The sequence below is a fragment of the Danio rerio genome, chromosome 15, assembly GCF_052040795.2.
Source record: "Danio rerio strain M-AB ecotype USA chromosome 15, GRCz13ab, whole genome shotgun sequence".
Lineage (NCBI taxonomy): Eukaryota > Metazoa > Chordata > Actinopteri > Cypriniformes > Danionidae > Danio > Danio rerio.
Window position 1 is genome coordinate 5565306 of NC_141035.1, and position 18897 is coordinate 5584202.

The window sequence follows — 18897 nt, forward strand, 5'->3', positions numbered from 1 at the left end:
AAAAACAAAACAAATGCTAGTGCCCTCAAGTATTCACATGAGGGCACTACAACAGGTGTGACAGAGGAAGCTCTCGAGTATCATCTAACCAAAGGTCTCAATGGTTTAGAACAACATGAAAATGTGTAATTCATAACACCGTTTACATTAATGGGTGAACTAATCCTTATACACATTATTCAGAATGAAGATCATAACTGGAATGTCTGTAGCACATTACTGTCCATAGGTGCTCTGTGTTGAGAAGCTTTAATTATGTAAAAATACCCTATAGCAATATTAAAGATATATAGGTACAGTTTATAACTAAATGATTTCATAGAAACCCACCTCTTTTTTTTTTTTTAGAAATAATAAAGGATTGTTAAGAGAAAAAAAATGTTGTCTCATATAGTCTTATGATCAGTAGTATATCCATTACTTTTGTTAGGTAATACAGATTTGTAGATATCAGTTCTTTTCGGTAACCGAAAACAATAAAAAATACTTTCAGTCTACTCCGCTCTCAGACGTGGAACATTATAAAGGTCATTCAATTTGGCAGCTTTTATAATAAAAATACTAAATCCAGTTCTTGTTACAGCGATTAAAACAGAACAAAATCCCATACGTTAAATATGGTTGAATACTAAGCCACGGCCCTCAAACTCCTCCTCTGTTCTAAACAAAGGAAGGATCTAGAAAACAAAGCGACAACAAAGGCATGCGAGCACTGACGTTTGATTTAGCTATGAGGAGAAACCCTCGCCTCAGAAACCCTCAGGCACTCAGTGGACGCCTATCAACTAAAACCTTCTAACTGCTTCCACGACAAGGTCACATTTTCTACACGTAAGTTTTTATTTGACACCCTCGCAGGATGGAAGAGACGAATGTGAACAAGAACACGACAACTGCACCACTGTGAGTGTGTTAAAGGGTGTCCCATTTCTCCAGGTTATCTCAAAAGGGCCTCCGGTATATCGTCACCAAACACCAACATCTGACCTGCCTGTGTCTATCTGTCGTTCAATTTGGGCGAATCTGCGCCCTCCTCGTCTTCATCCTTATCGTCTTTTGCCCCGATCAGCCGTTGCCGGGCAAAGTCCTCGAAGATGATGTCATCGTCACTAAGGACAAACAGAGCAACAGTTTGTTTGTTTCACAGTTTTTCTCCATTGGTTTGGCTCATTTCTTGAAACAGAAATTACATTCCCCAAATAAGATGGACAAATTTTGTTTACAGTAGCTATGTTTCCATCCACCTATTTTATCCGCATTTTGCAAATGCGCATAAAAAAAACAGTTGATGGAAACGCCATGATGCGCATAAATTTTGAAAATGCGCATAAAAAACTTATGTGCCTAACTGGGTAGGATAAACTTTTTATTCAATAAGAAAAGATGCGCATAAACTGCGATGGAAACACTTTTACCGCACAAACTCCAGCATGCGCATTAAAAAAGGTTATGTGATTTTGTTAAAAGAGATCATGTGATGTTTAAAATGTGTGTGAATGGACAAAACGTCAGGCTGAGCACATTATAAAACATCTGAAATGTTGTTTTGGTCATTTTAAAACGCCTTACCGTTTCAGTATTAATGTTATTATATTATTAATGACCTCCAGAATCAAGAGCGACCGTGCTCCGCGTCTGACACCTTCAAACGCCACTGCGCGCTCACTGCTTGTCAGGATTGTCTTCTGAGGCGCATTCATTTAGAAAAGATTGATGCAGCTTCTTCTACTGCAGCAAATGCAGTTTTTAATGTTGATATTTGGCGCCAGTTAATCAGGAAGTGACGATTTTGTTCGCTTTGACTCATTAGACGGAAACGATGCTTCATTCGCACAACTTTTATGCGATAATGCAGTTTTGCGCATTAAGTTTATTCCCATTTTTGAATGGAAACATAGATATGGACAAATGTTGCTGTCGAAACCATTATGTTTGTGAATAGGTGTTTTGTGTTCATGGAGTGTGTATTATGTTTTTATTTATATTAAGAAAATTTAAGTTTTGTTGCTATTTATATATTAAGGATTTTTTCTTTATGTGTTTAATGTGAATTGTTGATTGAATGTTACATTTTTTAATGTTTGTGTATTTGTCCGATTTAATACTTACCTTTGAATGGTATAGCCAGAGTTTCAGCTATATAAGCCGGAGGCCCAACTACCATATAGCACTTGTTCACCAAGCCTATGCAAGAGCTACTGTGGTGCCTCGAGCAAATTCTTATATTGTGGATTCCTGTTATTATCGTTATTATTATTTTTGTAGATATAATTTGAGTATATTTTTGCAGATTTTATTTTCCTGGTTGCTGTTTCTTTGGTCCTTTTTTATTTTCTTTGTAAGCACTTGTATATACCCTCACTGTGGATGGACTTTTTGGCACTGCAAATAAACATCACTTTGCGAATAAGCCAGCATTTTTTCCCCTTTATGAACTCGCATTTCTCCCCTGAAGACCAGCTGGTGGGCTCGTTTTCATCACACCTCCAAACTACTTGCCAATTGTTCAAAACAGAATTGAATTTCTCATTAATTTAATCAAATTGCAAATGTCTAAGTACTTTTTTGCAAATGATTAAGTACAGAGCCTACATTTAGCACTATTTCCAAGTAAATAGATCTTGTTGATCTAAACTGATTGGAAATTCGCAGTCTAATGGTTCATTCATTCATTTTCATGTCAGCTTAGTCCTTTCATTAATCCGGGGTCGCCACAGCAGAATGAACCGCCAACTTATCCAGCAAGTTCTAGGAAACATCCACACACGCATTCACACACACACTACGGACAATTTAGCCAGCCCAATTCACCTGTACCGCATGTCTTTGGACTGTGGGGAAAACCGGAGCACCCAGAGGAAACCCACGCGAAGGCAGGGAGAACATGCAAACTCCACACAGAAACGGCAACTGAGCCGAGGTTCGACCCAGCGACCTTCTTGCTGTGAGGCGACAGCAATACCTACTGCGCCACTGCCTCGCCCAGTCTAATGGTTGTTGTCTCCAAAATATATCAGTGTAATTTCATTGTATAAGTAATCACATGCACAATGATACCATGAATACCATACAGTAGGTGAATCCTTGGAACATTTGATCATTGTAGGGGATTGTTGCGACGATCACACCGTTTCTTCCCTCGTTGCATTGCAAGGGGGAATATACGCTGTGATGTGGACGAGAATCTGTGGCCACAAAGACTGCAGTGTGTGGATGGTCAGAAGGGTGGGGACGGCAGACAGTGAAGAACTGTTATGAAACTCCAGCTTTATTTATAGCACTCTAGGTTTTTGTTTGTGTGTTTATATGACAGTTTATTATGCGGTATAAAGTTTCTATTTGCTCGGCTATTTGGAGGTTACTTTGTGTGTGGTTGATCTTGGAGGCCACTCTTACCCTAAAATCCTGTTTCTTTTTTTCAGTTTTATACACAATTGTATTCTGTTAGCTAGACAAAAACAGTACAGTAACCATTGTCAGTGAAGGACTGGGCTAAGACTGTAAGGTGGACATGAGGGATATTTTAGTGGTCCTGTGCCATAATGACAAAACATCTAAACATTTTGACTTGCAGTGCTTACACAATGCTAAAGGGATGAAGCAGTTTGGAGGCACTGACTGTTTAAATGAGAAGGAAATTTAGTTTTGACACATGAGTGAACTGTTTTGGGAAAGATATTAACTGTTGCAGGTGAACCATGGTGTTGTGCCGCACCATCCACATTATTTTGGCAAAAGCACCAAGAGAGTTAAGAATGTCCGGTCTGTTTTAAAAAGTGAGTCAAGGCAATTGAGAAGGATATTTCCCATTTTTGTGGCACTGACTTTTCATATGGGAAGGGAATTTAGTTTTGAGACATGAGTGAACTGTTTTTGGAGAGATATAAGCTTTTGTAAGAGAGCTATAGTGTTCTGCTAAACTCTAACACTGTTAGGACAGATAATCTTAGAATTTTGACAATGTAATTTCTGTTTGAAGAAATGAGCCAAACCAATGGAGAAAAACTGTAATAGACAAAAGCTGCATCTGCAATTTAAAAAATCTTAACATTAAAGAATGTTTATAATAAATGCCATTATTATTAATTGAGAACCAATTATAAACAATGAAAAATAATTAAAAAATGAAGACTGAAGTCATGATGCTGAGAGTTCAACATTGAATCAATTAACTACATGTTTTTAAAAAAAGTATTATTTTGACCCATTTTTGGTTAAATATTGACAAACCCAACCATTGGCTTATAATTGGCCTATTTGTTTGATTTGGCCTATTTGTTTAGAGCAGTGGTCACCAAACTTGTTCCTGGAGGGCCGGTGTCCTGCAGATTTTTGCTCCAACCCTAATCAAACACACCTGAACAAGCTAATCAAGCTCTTACTTGGTATACTTGAAACATCCTGGCAGGTGTGTTGAGGCAAGTTGGAGCTAAACCCTCCAGGGACACCGGCCCTCCAGGACCAGGATTGGTGACCCCTGGTTTAGAGTTTTCCAAGTGTTTTGCTTTAAATAACCCAGCATTTTAAGAAAGGGAAAATATCACATATCCTCCTGAGACCCCACACATTGACTTGTGTCCTCTGTAGTGGACATTAAGTTTTAATGAGTTTTCTTAGAATTTTTTTTTTTGAGCTACTCTGTCAAGTCCTGTTGTACTGTTCAGAGGACATCCTGGGCTTTCTAGTGATATGTCATTTGATTGGCTGGCATGCTAGAAACCACTTCTTACCCTGCATCCAAAATAGCCGACATACAAAAAAGGACATTTTATAGGAAGGAGAAAGGGATGTAAAATTTATTTTTTTTAATGTTTTTCTTTTTTATTATTATTACATACATATTTGTTTATTAAAGTGTCATGAAAAATACATTTATCTTTCAAAGCTGTTAACTTATTTGTGTTTAAAAACATCATCCTTTTTCAAATGTCCACTATAGTGGACACCAGATCCATCTTAATGTAATGAATGACTGCATGTTGTAGGAGGCAGAACTGAAGCGGAGAGGATTCTTTATAAGATAGTTGAGGAAGACTCTGATTTAGAGTCTGACAATTAGAGAATGACGATCAGTTTTCAATAGCTTTTGAGTTAAATTTGTTTTGGATTAACATCACTTTTTTTTTTCACTTTCAGACTAAACTATTACAGGAATTTCTATACAAAAGGGAAAAAATGGCTTTTGTTTTGTTTTTGTTACATTAATATTAGATTAATATTCCTTTACAGCCATATCCTGTGCAGTTTTGTTGTCTGAGTTTGGTGGTTGTTTCGAACTAAAATGGTGCTGTGGTCCACTACAGTGGACATGCTGTAAAACTAGACCTAAAAAACTAAATGTAAAAACTAAATTGTAGATTTTTTTTTTACCCAAAGGATGAAGGAAATCACAGAAAAAAGATTTTTAAAAAGGGTCTCAGGAGGATATATTTAAATAACTAAAACATTCAAAACATTAGGCTTTTACCATACTTTAGATCAAATAAACGCAGCATTGATGAGAAAAATCAACACTTGGCTTTTAGAGTACATGACAGAATTTTTTGATTAAACAAATAAATGGAAATCAGCAACACAAGCCTCGTCATAACTCTGTGAATAATCACAAAGTTCACAGCAGTTTAGTTGGGTAAAGTCCAAACACCGCACAGAAAAGATTTTCACTTACTTTGTGTCAAACTCAATGAGGTTTGTGTCAATGGGCGCATCATTTTCTGGGGCTGAAACAAAGAGGTTGCAGAAAGAGTATTGATTGGCACTCTGAAGGCAATGCACTTCATTTCTGACTTAAATAACACCTTATGTCCATCTCATGAAGGCATCAGCACAAAGAGATGTTTCTATCTGACAAACATTACGTGTCGGAATGCTAAAGTTACTAAACTCTCAGCTGTACAACCAAACAACTGCAAAATATTTGTTGTCAGTACAAACATCTTGAACATTCTGACATTTCCAGATGCAGTGTTGGGGGTAATGCATTACAATTAACACAAGTTACATCATAATATTCATTTTCTAAATAACGAGTAAAGTTTTACTTTTAAAAATTAAGTAATAATATCTGAGTAAAATTATAATGTTTTTTTAAAGGTAAATGAAGGTTATACAGCTCGTTGTTAATTGAAGAGCAGAATTAAATAAAGAGCAAAAAAAGTAATGCAAAAGTAACATAACACATTACCTACCATAAAAAGTAACCAAGTAAAACAACTAGTTTTTTTGGGTAGGGTATGGGAACTCAATATTGTAGTGCATTACTTTCCCCAATACTTCAGTACTGAAATTATAGAAAAAATATTTTAAGATTAAAAATTTGTATATTCTTAAAAGGATAGTTCACCCAAAAATGGAAATCACCACGGTATTTATTCTCCCTTATCCCTTTAAATGTTTATGGGTTCAAAATTCAAATTCTCTATAACTAAATTATGCAGTATAATAAGTATATGATGTAAAAACATAGACAATTTTAGACATAGTAATTATATCTACAGTTATATCTATAGAAAATAAGACCAAAATAGTTCCAACTTTAGAAAGGCAAAATAATGCTATAGAAAAAATAAATGAATAAAATGAATAATATATTAATATATAGTTGAAGTCAGAATTATTCGCCCCCTGCTTTGATTATTTTTTTTTCTTCCCTTTTTTAAATAATTCCCAAATGATGTTTAACAGAGCAAGGAAATTTTCACAGTATGTCTGATAATTTTTTTTTTTCTGGAGAAAGTCTTATTTGTTTTATTTTGACTAGAATAAAAGCAGCTTTTAATTTTTTAAACACCATTTTAACCCTTTTATGTACTACATGGGTCTAAAGTGACTCATCTAAGTTTATTTTTTCTATATCTATTTTATAGCTTGTGCATCAAAGGGTCAAGGACAAAATTTTTAGCTATATTTTTTGATAGTCAACAGAACAAACCATTGTTATACAATAACTTGCCTAATTACCCTAACCTGCCTAGTTAACCTAATTAACCTAGTTAACTCTTTAAATGCCCCTTTAGGCTGTATAGAAGTGTCTTGAAAAATATCTAGTAAAATATTGCTTACTGTCATCACGGCAAAGATAAAATAAAATAAATTATTAGAGATAAGTTATTAAAACTATTATGTTTAGAAATGTGTCGAAAAAAAACCTTCTCTCCATTAAACAAATTGAAATGAAATCAGAAATATTCCTAATAAAGTGGCTGGTGCATAGAGAGGAATGTTAAACACAAAATAAGATGTTTTGAAGAATGTTTCTTGCTGGCCCCCAAAGAATTCCATGATAAGAAAAATATATATGGAAAAGCAATGGGTGCCAGCTAACAGCATTTTTTAAAATATCTTCTTTTGTGTTTAACAGAAGAAGCCAAAAATTCATTTAAAATATTTTTGGGTGAACTATCCCTTTAAAGTTTATTTTTTTATTTGAAATTATAAAAGATACTTGATTTGTTTTATGTTTTTTATTATAAAAATATATTCTATAATACATTTCTACATTTAAGTGTATGTTTTAGGCTCTAAAAATAAATCATAGTTTTAAACTAGCCATCCAGAGCGACATAAAAAGCGGATGAAAAGGCATTCTGGCACAAACCATCTCTGTAGATCGATTCCTCCAATGGTTTAGGATGCATTAATGTAAAGGGGAGCTCGACGGCAACATCACTGCAGAGGGAGACATAAATCATGGCAGTGAGGCATCCACTAGACATGCTAACCGAATAAACCCTGGCCTTTTAGGATACGCTGCTCCTAGACCTCAATCCCACCACTCATAAGGTGCTAACAGAGTGCTGGAACCACTGGCCTAAAAGCATCAGCACAAATGCTCCAGTAATTGATGGCATCTGCTCAAGCCTCTGAGTCTGTCTGTGCTTCTGGTCAAGAGCTTGGCTACTTATGGAAATCTATAATGCGCTGGAGTCAGCTGGACAGGACAGACTCTTCAGTGTATAGACAGTCTCAGTCAATGAGTGTCACCATAGAGCTTTATTCAATGAAAATAACAATAACTTTGAATGAATTTTTTCGGTTCATTTACACAGTGTTTTGAGGACCTAAAACAATAACATTGTCTTACAGTATGTGTTCAGTGGATTTTAAATGTTCAGGGTTACACTTTAAAATAACGGTCCATAAGTTAATGTTCTTTAATGTATTTACTAAAATGAACACGCAATTAGAAATACATTAATTACACTATTTATGCATCTTTGTTAGTGTTAGTTCATTGGTTCATTCATCTTCTTATCTGCTTAGTCCCTTTATTAATCTGGGGTCGCCACAGCGGAATGAACCGCCAAATTATCCAGCAAATGTTTTACGCAGCGGATGCCCTTTCAGCCACAGCCCATCACTAGAAAAGTTAGTGTTAGTTGTTTAAGTTAAATGATATTTATTTATTGGGATAAACCCCTTGAGATTTACCATCTCATTTTCAAGGGGGTCCCACAATTAATAACAACACAAGAAGACAAATCATAATTTACGCAACATCCAAAAAACATGGCATAACATCAAAAAATAATAAATAAATAAAATAAGATAAAGTATAAAATAAATAAATAAAAAATAAAAAAGTAAAAGAAAAAGAATTAAAAAAAAAAAAAAGAAAAGAAGGGAGGGGGGTGGAGTAATATACATACACACATACATATATATTTGTAGAAAAACTATATACAGATCAGTAAATCAATCACCAAATAAATAATAACATCCTCAGGAAAAACAAGTACAATCCAAAGTAAAATGTGATAGCAAAGTCTGCTTAAAGACCTTACATGATGTAATGCAGAGGTGCTCAATCCTGTTCCTGGAGATCTACCTTCCTGCAGATTTCAGTTGCTACCCATATCAAACACACCTGCCTTTAATTATCAGGTGGTGTTCAAGTCCTAATTAATTGGTTCAGGTGTGTTTGATATGGGTAGCAACTGAAATCTGCAGGAAGGTGGCTCTCTAGGAACAGGATTGAGCACCCCTGATTTAATGGATCGAATGTTCGCAGTTAAATTATTCCAATCTGATAGACCCTCAAACATAAAAGCTCTTTCACTCATAGATTTTTTTACAACGAGGAACAAAAAAATAAGTCTGAACAGAATGTCTAACTGATCATTTAAGGGAAAACATACAAAATATTGTTGTAAATAGTAAGGATACTCAAAATGAATACATTTAAATATAAATTGAAGCCAATAAATATGTCGTCTTGTGTGCAAAGATGGCCACTGCAACAGATCATACATTAAACGATGATGTGTATAAAAAGAACAACCCAGAACAAATCTGCAAAGTCTATTATATGCCGTATTAAGGGCAGCAAGATCTCATTTTGATGCACTCTGATAAACAATATTGCAATAATCAAAAATTGGCTAAATAAGTTGAAGAGCAAGTTTCTTGCGAACACTAAATGAAAAACAATGCATAGACCGATAAAAGGTACTAATTCCAACTAATTCAAAATAACAGTAGTTTATATTAACTCGAGTGCATTAATTCATGTTAACAAGCACAACTTTTAATAATGCATAAATTAATGCTGAACTATGATTAATAAATGCTTTACAATATTATTCATACTTAGTTAATTGTAATAAATACATTAAATAATGAACCATTGCTGTAAAGTGTCACCTTTTCAGTTGTTTTATGGATGTTGTGAACAAGGATTGTTTTGATGTAGAACTTTTCAAAAGACATGCAAGAAAAACCTTACACTCCATTGCTGTTGTGTAAACATTCAGAGATCAAACACAAACCGTCACCTTTGATTTATAAGGTTCTATCTACGTCCTGAATGATTTTGAGATATTGGGCTTCAAAGTTTTTGCATTCCATAACAGTATGGCTGTTTCTCAATATGCGTTCTTGTCTGTACTTGCGATCTTGTGTCCTCGTGAAACCTCATCAACCGTTGCCAAAATAGTGTTCCAATTCAAAGTTCACATCTTGCCAAGTACAGATAAAATTCCCGCATGTGTACTTGCTCTGCCCCTTTGTCCAAGAATGCATCGAGAGGTGACTTGTGCGAACTTGCGAAGCTCAGGTATCCCAGAATGCATTGCAGCTAAACCAGCAAACGCTAATGATGGAGGAGAAAATCTGCACGGTTTTAAAAATACTCCTTTACTGTGTCACAAAATAATGTTTTAACTGTTTTTCAGGCGAGAATTTAGTTGTTTTAAACTCGAATCAGCAGTTTATTCACAAAGATAGCACGTCTTTGACGATGTGGCTCAGCTTATGCAGACTCTGACTCCCAGCCTGTCAGCGGGATCTCCGTCATCACCTCCCCCGCCAAGAGCAGCTTTACATCAGCCAGTCCATTTCAGATGTACCGCTGGATTTTATCTTTTGATTGCAGTTAAAACATGATATTTAATTCATCTTGTGAATATCTAACTGACAGTTTTGATCTTTTAAATCTATTATTTGTTCTCAGGTGTATTATTTTAGCAGTATTATTTTGTTACCTTTTATAAGTGTCTTTAATTATGTTACCGTGTTGTACGCTGTTTGTTTTCGCTTACGAAATTGTTTGACAATCTTTATCTCTTATCGTGTATGTCTTTATTTCTTACTTGCATAATTACCATTGAAGTTTATTAAATCTGATAATCAAAGACATGTGTCTGTGTATAATAACTCATTTTACTTCATATTTATATGAATTTATGTGTACATTTTCTTAAATCAAAAATGTAGATTTATAAAATTAATATAATATAATTACAGGGTCGTGCTTTATATAATTAAATAATTTTATTGTTAATGTACTGTGAAACCGATGAATCCATGGTGAAGTAACGCTTGACAGAGAGCGTGTCTAAAGTTGGGAATGACGCAATCATTATAGCAGCATCAGCCAATGAAATTAGTCAGCAATCGGCTACTGTATGAGCTGGTGTATTTGGATACAGCGATCTGATTGGCTGACGCTTCCGTCGGCACTTGAAAAGTCCCAACTTCTGCAGCGAGCAAAGCCTCTGAACGGATCCACAATGCAGTTCGGCAACGCCTGATGTCACCCATTCAAAATGAATGGGAAGCATTGAAGCTGACGCCCCGTGTGAATGAGGCGTAAGTGACGTTACACTGCCGTTTCATTTGAAAAAGGACCCGACTCGTCCTTGCATATTTGGGAGTTCATTCTTCCAAGTCTGAACTTGTCAAGTCTGATCTTGGAAGGACGCAAGTCCGAACTTTGTGTACTTGATATTGAGAAACAGCCTATGTGTGGAGCATTTGTTTTTTGTTTTTATAAAAAACACCCTATAATGTAAATAATTTTTCATTTAATAAGAATATGTCAATTACTTAATTTTGACAAAAATGTCAGAACCTTATAATTGTAAGGTGACGACACACACACACACACACACACACACACACACACACAATAATAATTTCTGGTAGGAATAAATGTTATACATTACCTTGACGCGAGATCTCCCAGCAACCTAAAAAAAAAATTTATAAAACACAAACATTACTTTAAATGTTTACCGATCAAGCCATGTTGGTTTAAAGTGGCTACACATAAGTTGTCAGAGAGTTCCTCTGAAGCCCCCAGCACTCGACTCAGCGGGGGAATTTTTTTTACATGAACAGAATAATTTTTTTGGGAAAACGACCCCAAATGTTTGAGTGGTAGTGTAAGTTACATCAAAATTAAAGGAACTATGGAGACAAAGAACATTTACAATAAATTCATGCTTACTATTAACATTAATGGGATTTTTCAACTGTTGTAATTGATTATTGGCGTGGATGTGAAGGGGAGGAGAATTTACATGAATGTCCAACGCAATCTCACGGCAATTCGTAACTTTTTTATTTAGTGGCTAATTCATATGAATTTGTACAATCTAAATCTAAAAATTTAGTACGATTCGCTCATCACCCAATGACGGTAGGGTTAGGTGCCACGCCTCCTTTTTAAAAGTAGCGGACGGGCCCGCGTGATTAGGGGGCCCCACGTCGACGCGATTTTCAATAATTGAAAATCCAGGAACCGCAATAATCAAACTCTTGGGAACAACTGTGGTTGGAACCAAAGTTTACAGGTCTGTGTTCTCTGAACTCCTCTCAAGCGGTGGACTACTTCATTCTGATTGCTTGCCGCCGAACCGCATCATAGCCAATGAAGACGCGCTGCTGTCTCTCGCCGCCGGTTCTCGTTAAAAAATGAATGACTTCTGGCTACTTTGACGCTCTCGCCGCTTTCGGTTTGTGATCGCTTGTACAAAATTGTACATTTCCGTACGACTGAACTTGTGTGAATTCGTACGAATTAGTCACTAAACTGACAAAATGTAAAATACTTTTCCTCATGAGATCAGGCTGGAATGTCACGTTTAGTGAGTAAAAAAAACCTTCCGCAAATAATCCACCAGTGTTTCCTTACATATGAGACACCTACTCCTCAGGAAGCACCCTCTCTCCTAAATCCTCAAGTCCTCACGATGCATTTAGAGCACTGAGATGTCCTACAAGATGGCTGAGCTAGATCGATTTTCCAGGTCAGGATAAAGGACAGAGGAGTAAGGAAACGAGGAAGAATACTGAGAAGCACCCATTATGTCTCGTTGCCACAGTGGCTGGATCTCCAGCTGGAAACTGGATGCTCGGCTTCTTCAGCGTTAAAATTATTTAGGTAAAGATTTAAAATCAGCCGCACATGTGAGGAGCTGCGCTTTCCAATTCATCTGCATTCATTGACCCTTTTTCTTAGCCTTCAGAGTGACTGATCCTCTAGGATCCCCAAGGAAGCATGGAAGAGCATTCAGACGCAGCCAACAATATGAGGCAACGTTAAACCTCAGAGCATAAAACTGATGACTAAACCAAAAATACAGCATTATTTAAATAAAACAATAGAATAAATATAAACAAAATATCACCAGTATTACATCTACCAAAAGGGATTTTCATAACATTTAAAAGCCTTTAAAGAGACTTCATTAGGTGAACATTTGACATTCTGTTAACCATCAGTACAATCCATTAAACACAATGTACTCCAGTCCATCAAAGCCCACGCCCACTCGTTTTCAAACAAAAATTAAAATTGAATTCAAAAAATAAACTGATAACGCTTCTCCCTGGAGCATGCTGCATATTTTGAGATATCGTTCATGTCTTTTGCACAAAACATACAAATTTATTTCAGCATCATGCGCCACAAAAAAATGTATAAAATGCACACTTACCCTCCGCGAGACACCACCAGCTTCACTTTCACCTTATAAGATACAATAATGCCCAGAATCTCCTTGTTGGCTCCCTCTCGCAACCTTTTTAAAACAGCAACACCATGAAGAAAATAATTAATAAACATGACAGGAAGGCTTTTTAGGACCATTTTAGAACATTATGAATGGAATGTCAAATTTATAGAGGGCTCAACGTTAAGATTTGTAGTGGCTCTATCAAACAAAGTCTAAATTTAATTATTCCCTAGCCACATATTTGAAATAATCTGTCAAAATAAGCAGTTATATAGAGTACATACGCTTTTATTCAACCTAACCAATCAACAATAAACTAAATTTCAAGAGTTCACACGTAGCTGCTGATTGATTATAAAGCTTGTTTGGCATGCTGTCCCGGTAGAGAGCCCTGAGCTCATAAGATCCTCGAGCCCGGGGCTTCCTCCTGTTTGCAAGGCGAAAGGGAAGTTTGAGCTCAGGTAGATCCCGAGAACTCCCCTGCTGTAGTACTGTAGCTAATGATCAGTTAGTGATTGCTCTTAAGAGATAGCTACTTACTAGGCGCATGTCCAGTGCCATAGCGGACGGGCCCGCAGGGCACGCACCGCGTGGGGCCCCCGCGTGATTTTCAATAATTGATACGCAATAATCAAACTCTTGGGAACAACTGTGGTCGGAACCAAAGTTCACAGGTCTGTGTTCTCTGAACTCCTCTCAAGCGGTGGACTACTTCATTCTGATTGCTTGCCGCCGAACCGCGTCATAGCCAATGAAGACGCGCCACTGTTTCTCGCCGCCGGTTCTCGTTTAAAAATGAATGACTTCAGTTTGTGAAGGATTCCTCTCGTTGTCGCTCCACTCCGCCTCCTTTCCCCGCTCCTCAATTTGTGACATAGATATATACACTAGATATCGCATAGGGACCCTGAGCATGCGTCTATAGCGCCGCCACATTGGTACAGTGCTCCCAGGACAAATGTCATTTAACCGCACTAGACAAGACAGTATTATTACGTGAAGATGCGGGACTTTAGCCCTGTCTACGATTGTAGTAACGAGCAAACAAAGAAAACAAAGCACAAAGGCAGAACATTTCATTGGTAAGATTGAGTTTTTTACGTTTTTGTATGTTCTGAAATTTATGCTCAACAGGTAACGTTGTTGATGATAATACAGTCACTTACTGCATTCATCATAAGGCAAAGCAGCTCCAACTCGCACTAAATACTCGGCTTATGCTAGTTTTGTTGAATAAAATCAGCAAACAATGCAAAAGAAATATGACAACGAGATGCTGCGTGCCAGAAACTTGTATTATTGTCGGCTAGTGAACGAGTCGTTCATAACGGAGATTCATTCACAAACGAATCGCTCCCTCCGTCAGTATGAGAAGTGAAAGCAGGAGAGGAGGTGTGTTTCAGGACACGGATTAGATCAAATTAAACAGGGAGGGTGAATATTACATTTCCATACACACAAACACAAGCTTTTTGTCAGGAATGCCAATGCGATCGCTGATCCATCAATGTAGAAAAGTGATGTAAAATTATAATTTTCGTAATTAAAAAAAATTGCATACTAACATCCAGGAAAACTCCCGATCATAGATATATGTGTATATCTCTGGCTCTGGTAAGGACTAGAACCAGTGACATTCTTACTGTGAAGCAACAGTGCCAACCATAGGGCCACTGTGCCACCCATTTAGGAAAGGAGGATGAGTAAGGTTGGAAGGGGAGATTCTTCAAAACAAGGATGGCTGTTATATGGAATTTAAGGGTATTTAAAGTGACTTAGGAATCATCTGCTTGGTGAATTGAATAATGTGGGACCAGCATTACAAGCATGTGACCCTCTCGAAAGTAGTTTATAAATACACTTCACGTGTCCAGGGATGTGTCCTCACCAGGTAGCTTTAAATACACAGAGAACTTTTCAACTAATGCTATTGTAAGGACAATGATTACACCATATTGCTAAATAAAGATAATAAATAAAACTTCAGTTAAAAGTTATATTGAGATGAATTACTGGTGATTGGACAGGTGTTGGGCTGATTTGGTAGCTTTACATAAAAAGGAAAATTAAACAATATACAAGACAACATTTCAGTGAATTTAAGATTTTTTAAGGCTTAAAGTTTTGCTTTTAAAAGAGTTTTTAAGAGAAGACACCCCATAAGAAACACAAAGCACTTTTAAACAAAGAGTGAGAGATTGCACTCACAGTGTACTCGAGGCTAAATTGGTGTCTTCATGCTTGAGTTTGCCGTCCAGAGCCAAGCCACGCTTCTCTCGGTTATTCGCAAGGAAAGGGGTGAGGGTGTAAACTTTACAAAATGTAGCACTGGGGGCTACGATATCACTACAACATGACACAAAACAAAACAATTATCGATCAGATGTGAACTTGCGTTCTCATACAGAAGCTGATTGCCATACAGATTGCCGTTTACGTACTCTGATTCCTCTATCGCCACTGGACACTTGTACTGGGCAGTGTTGAAGAGGCAGATATCAGCATACTGACGCACTGCAATGATTGATAGAAAATAAATGTTACTGACAAAAGTTCTTAACTGTGTACTAGTATAACTGAAAGTCCATTCACTTATAAAACTGAATCACCTGAAATCTTTATTTTCTTTACTGTCTTGTTTGTGTTGTTTGTGACATGGACGTTGACGCTGATTGGTTCACCATGATAGTAAATCTGAAAGACATTATGTAGAACATGAATAGCACCATGAAAACAACGCCGTGCTCACTCAGAAAATGGTGCAGGGAAGTAGAGGTCTGCGCGGGACTAAATTTTCAATCCCGCTCCCGCCCGCACCCGCCAGGTTTTAGCCCGAACCCGACCGCTCCCGCCTATATTAAGCATTTGTTGTCCCACTGCCCGACCCGCCCTGTTTTCTACCCGCCGCGCCTAATCCCGCTAAAGAGCGGGGTGGAGAACAAAACCGAAAATCACCCAACTTTGCAGTCCAGACAGCCTATAACAAGCTGTCTGTATAAACACACACACACATACAGCACCAAGCACACACACACAGACAAAGCTCTCTCTCTCTTATTCGCGTGCGCGCACTAACACACACACATAAGCACCAAGCACACACACAGGCAAATCTCTCTCTCTCTCATTCGCGTGCGCACACACACACACACCTCTCATTCGCGCGTGCGCACACACATATATATATATATATATATACACACACACACACACACACACACACACACACACACCTCTCATTCGCGCGTGCGCACACATATATATACACACACACACACACACACACACACACACACACAGCAACAAACAAGCTAAACACACATTGCGCTATTTCATTTACACACATATATAAGCGTGGTTGCTCAGGAGTCGGGAGCGATATTGCTAGACAGCCCGCTCCCGTCCCAAATTAAACCCGTTACCGACCGCTCCCGCGATTTATTCGGAAATTTGCAGAGAATTTGCAGACCTCTACAGGGAAGTTTAAAATGACTGAGAACTTTGAAATGATGGAGATTTGTGTAAAACCTGGCTCACAATGTGCAACTTGAGAGATTTTTTGGAAATCCTAAAAGTATTTGACCAGTTACCACAGAAACGGCCATAAAGAAGACTGGTGTTGTGCCAATAATTGCGCAAATGCAGTAGCTAGATAAATTACTGAAATGACTTGTTTTTAATATCTTAAATATATTAATATATAATATATTATCTTAAATATATTTTAGGTTGTTCTATGGAGGTTCCACAGGGGAGTATTTTGGGACCTTTAATTTTCCTGATGTATGTCAATGACCTCCCTCAGGTAATTAAACATTTAGATTATTTATTGAACACTGATGATACTATGCTTTTTGTGTCTGCATCAAGTACAGGCACAATTAACAATAATTTATATACAGATCTTTAGCATTTGCATCAATGGCTGCAAGACAATCATTTGACTATTAACGTAAGGAAAACAATGTATGTACTTTTACTCACCTTGGCGTAAATGATTCATATCCAATCCCATCAATTTCTTAAATCAAAAACTTTCCATTGTATCTACATATCAATATTTAGGAATCAGTCTGGACTCACATTACGTATTGAGACCATGTTCAAAATGTCTGTAAAAAGCTGAAGCAAAAGCTGTTTGTTTATGGAAAAAATAAGGACAAATTTGTCTTTTCTGTTTTAGAAACATATCTTATAATTTTGTCCACCCTGTCATACTGTTTGCCTGTTTGGTCACTCACAACAAATTACATCTTGGAGCCAATAGCTAGACTGTATAATAGGGCCTATAAGATCCACAATAGATACGCTGCTTTGCTCTATCTCTTTCTAATGCTTTATCATTCCAAAATTACACTACACTCTCAGAAATAAAGGTACGTGAGCTGTCACTGGGGTGGTACCTTTTCAAAAGGTACACATTTGTACTTGAAGGCTCCATATTGATACCTCAAAATTATATATTAGTACCTAAAAATTTTAAGAGGACTGTACTTTTTTTAGTACTAATATGTACCCTTGAGGTTTTAATATGGACCTTTTAGGTACAAATTTGTACTTTTCGAAAAGGTACCACCCCAGTGCCAGCTCGTGTACCTTTATTTCTGAGAGTGTATGAACACAGGGTTGAGAACCTTACAGAAAAACAACCATCTGTGCAGCAATACCCCAATCAGGCCTGTATGGTAGAGTGGGCAGACTCCCCGCCTGGAATTTGCCAAAAGGCATCTGAAGGACTCTCAAACCATAAGAAACTAAATTCTCTGGTCTGATGAAACTAAAATGGGGTATATGCCGAAGCATGCTAATAGGACTTTTAATTTGCCAGTAACCTGGGTTAAGCGCTTCCGGCGAATTGAATGCCAATGAAATATCGGGTGCGTTTAAGTTCTGTTTTCTTTAAAAAGTAGCGATCTCCACTGGCTGAGTGATATCCGATTTAAAGTGGGTTTCAGATTGCACAAGAAGCACTGCATTAAATTACATTTCCCCCGCCATATCTTTATAATATGAGCATTTATTTTACCCCAGTATATTCAATGGAGCTTCTGCGTTAGCCTGCCGATTCTGTCGGGCGTGTGCGAGCAAACAGCTTTTTGTCTCATTTTACGCTTGAGCAACTAAATAAATGCTGAAGTTTATTTAACTGAATGTATTTTAATGACATTACAACATCAATGCTGTATAAGGAACCATATAAAATGGAAAAAAGTTCACAATAACAGGTCACCGGAAGTGTATCAGCATGGGAACAGCACTAGCTCGGCATATACCCTATTGAACTCTTTAGAGTGAATGCCAGGCGTTACGTTTGGAGAAAGCCAGTCACCGCTCATCACCAGGCTACTAATATCCCTACAGTGAAGCATGGTGTATGTACAGCAATGTACTGTACAGAGACATCCTGAATGAAAACCTGCTTCAGGGTGCTTTTGACCGTTCATCTTCCGATTCATCTTCCAGCAGGACAATGATCCAAAGCTTACTGCCAAAATATCAATGGAGTGGCTTCACAACAACTCAATTAATGTCCTTGAGTGGCCCAGCCAGAGCCCAGACCTAAATCCTATTGAACATCTCTGGAGAGATCTGGAAATGGCTGTACAACATCACTTCCCATCCAACCTGATAAAGTTGAGAGGTACTGCAAAGAGGAATG

General features: G+C 37.3%; 3 protein-coding genes across 5 annotated transcripts in view; all 3 read right to left on the minus strand.

The window, feature by feature from the left end:
- The window catches only part of brwd1 (bromodomain and WD repeat domain containing 1), a 1114631-nt gene that overhangs the window by 600266 nt on the left and 495468 nt on the right, over positions 1 to 18897 (minus strand). The gene's annotated exons all lie outside the window — the stretch shown is intronic.
- Positions 1 to 18897, minus strand: part of phkg1a (phosphorylase kinase, gamma 1a (muscle)) — an 831529-nt gene that overhangs the window by 467635 nt on the left and 344997 nt on the right. The gene's annotated exons all lie outside the window — the stretch shown is intronic.
- The window catches only part of arrb1 (arrestin, beta 1), a 348576-nt gene that overhangs the window by 252231 nt on the left and 77448 nt on the right, over positions 1 to 18897 (minus strand). Inside the window, exons 9-16 of one of the 3 annotated variants that reach the window (XR_015508606.1) lie at positions 15848 to 15932; positions 15680 to 15752; positions 15447 to 15584; positions 13221 to 13304; positions 11445 to 11468; positions 7598 to 7668; positions 5669 to 5720; positions 48 to 1109 (exon numbers count right to left, since the gene is read on the minus strand). Coding sequence is in view for 1 of the 3 variants with exons in the window: in NM_001159822.3 (NP_001153294.1) it covers positions 998 to 1109; positions 5669 to 5720; positions 7598 to 7668; positions 11445 to 11468; positions 13221 to 13304; positions 15447 to 15584; positions 15680 to 15752; positions 15848 to 15932 (639 nt within the window). In the remaining 2 variants the exon portion in view is untranslated. Of the gene's footprint in view, positions 1 to 47; positions 1110 to 5668; positions 5721 to 7597; positions 7669 to 11350; positions 11469 to 13220; positions 13305 to 15446; positions 15585 to 15679; positions 15753 to 15847; positions 15933 to 18897 lie in introns of those variants that run through there. The other 2 variants (NM_001159822.3, XR_015508607.1) reach the window with 2 other exon arrangements.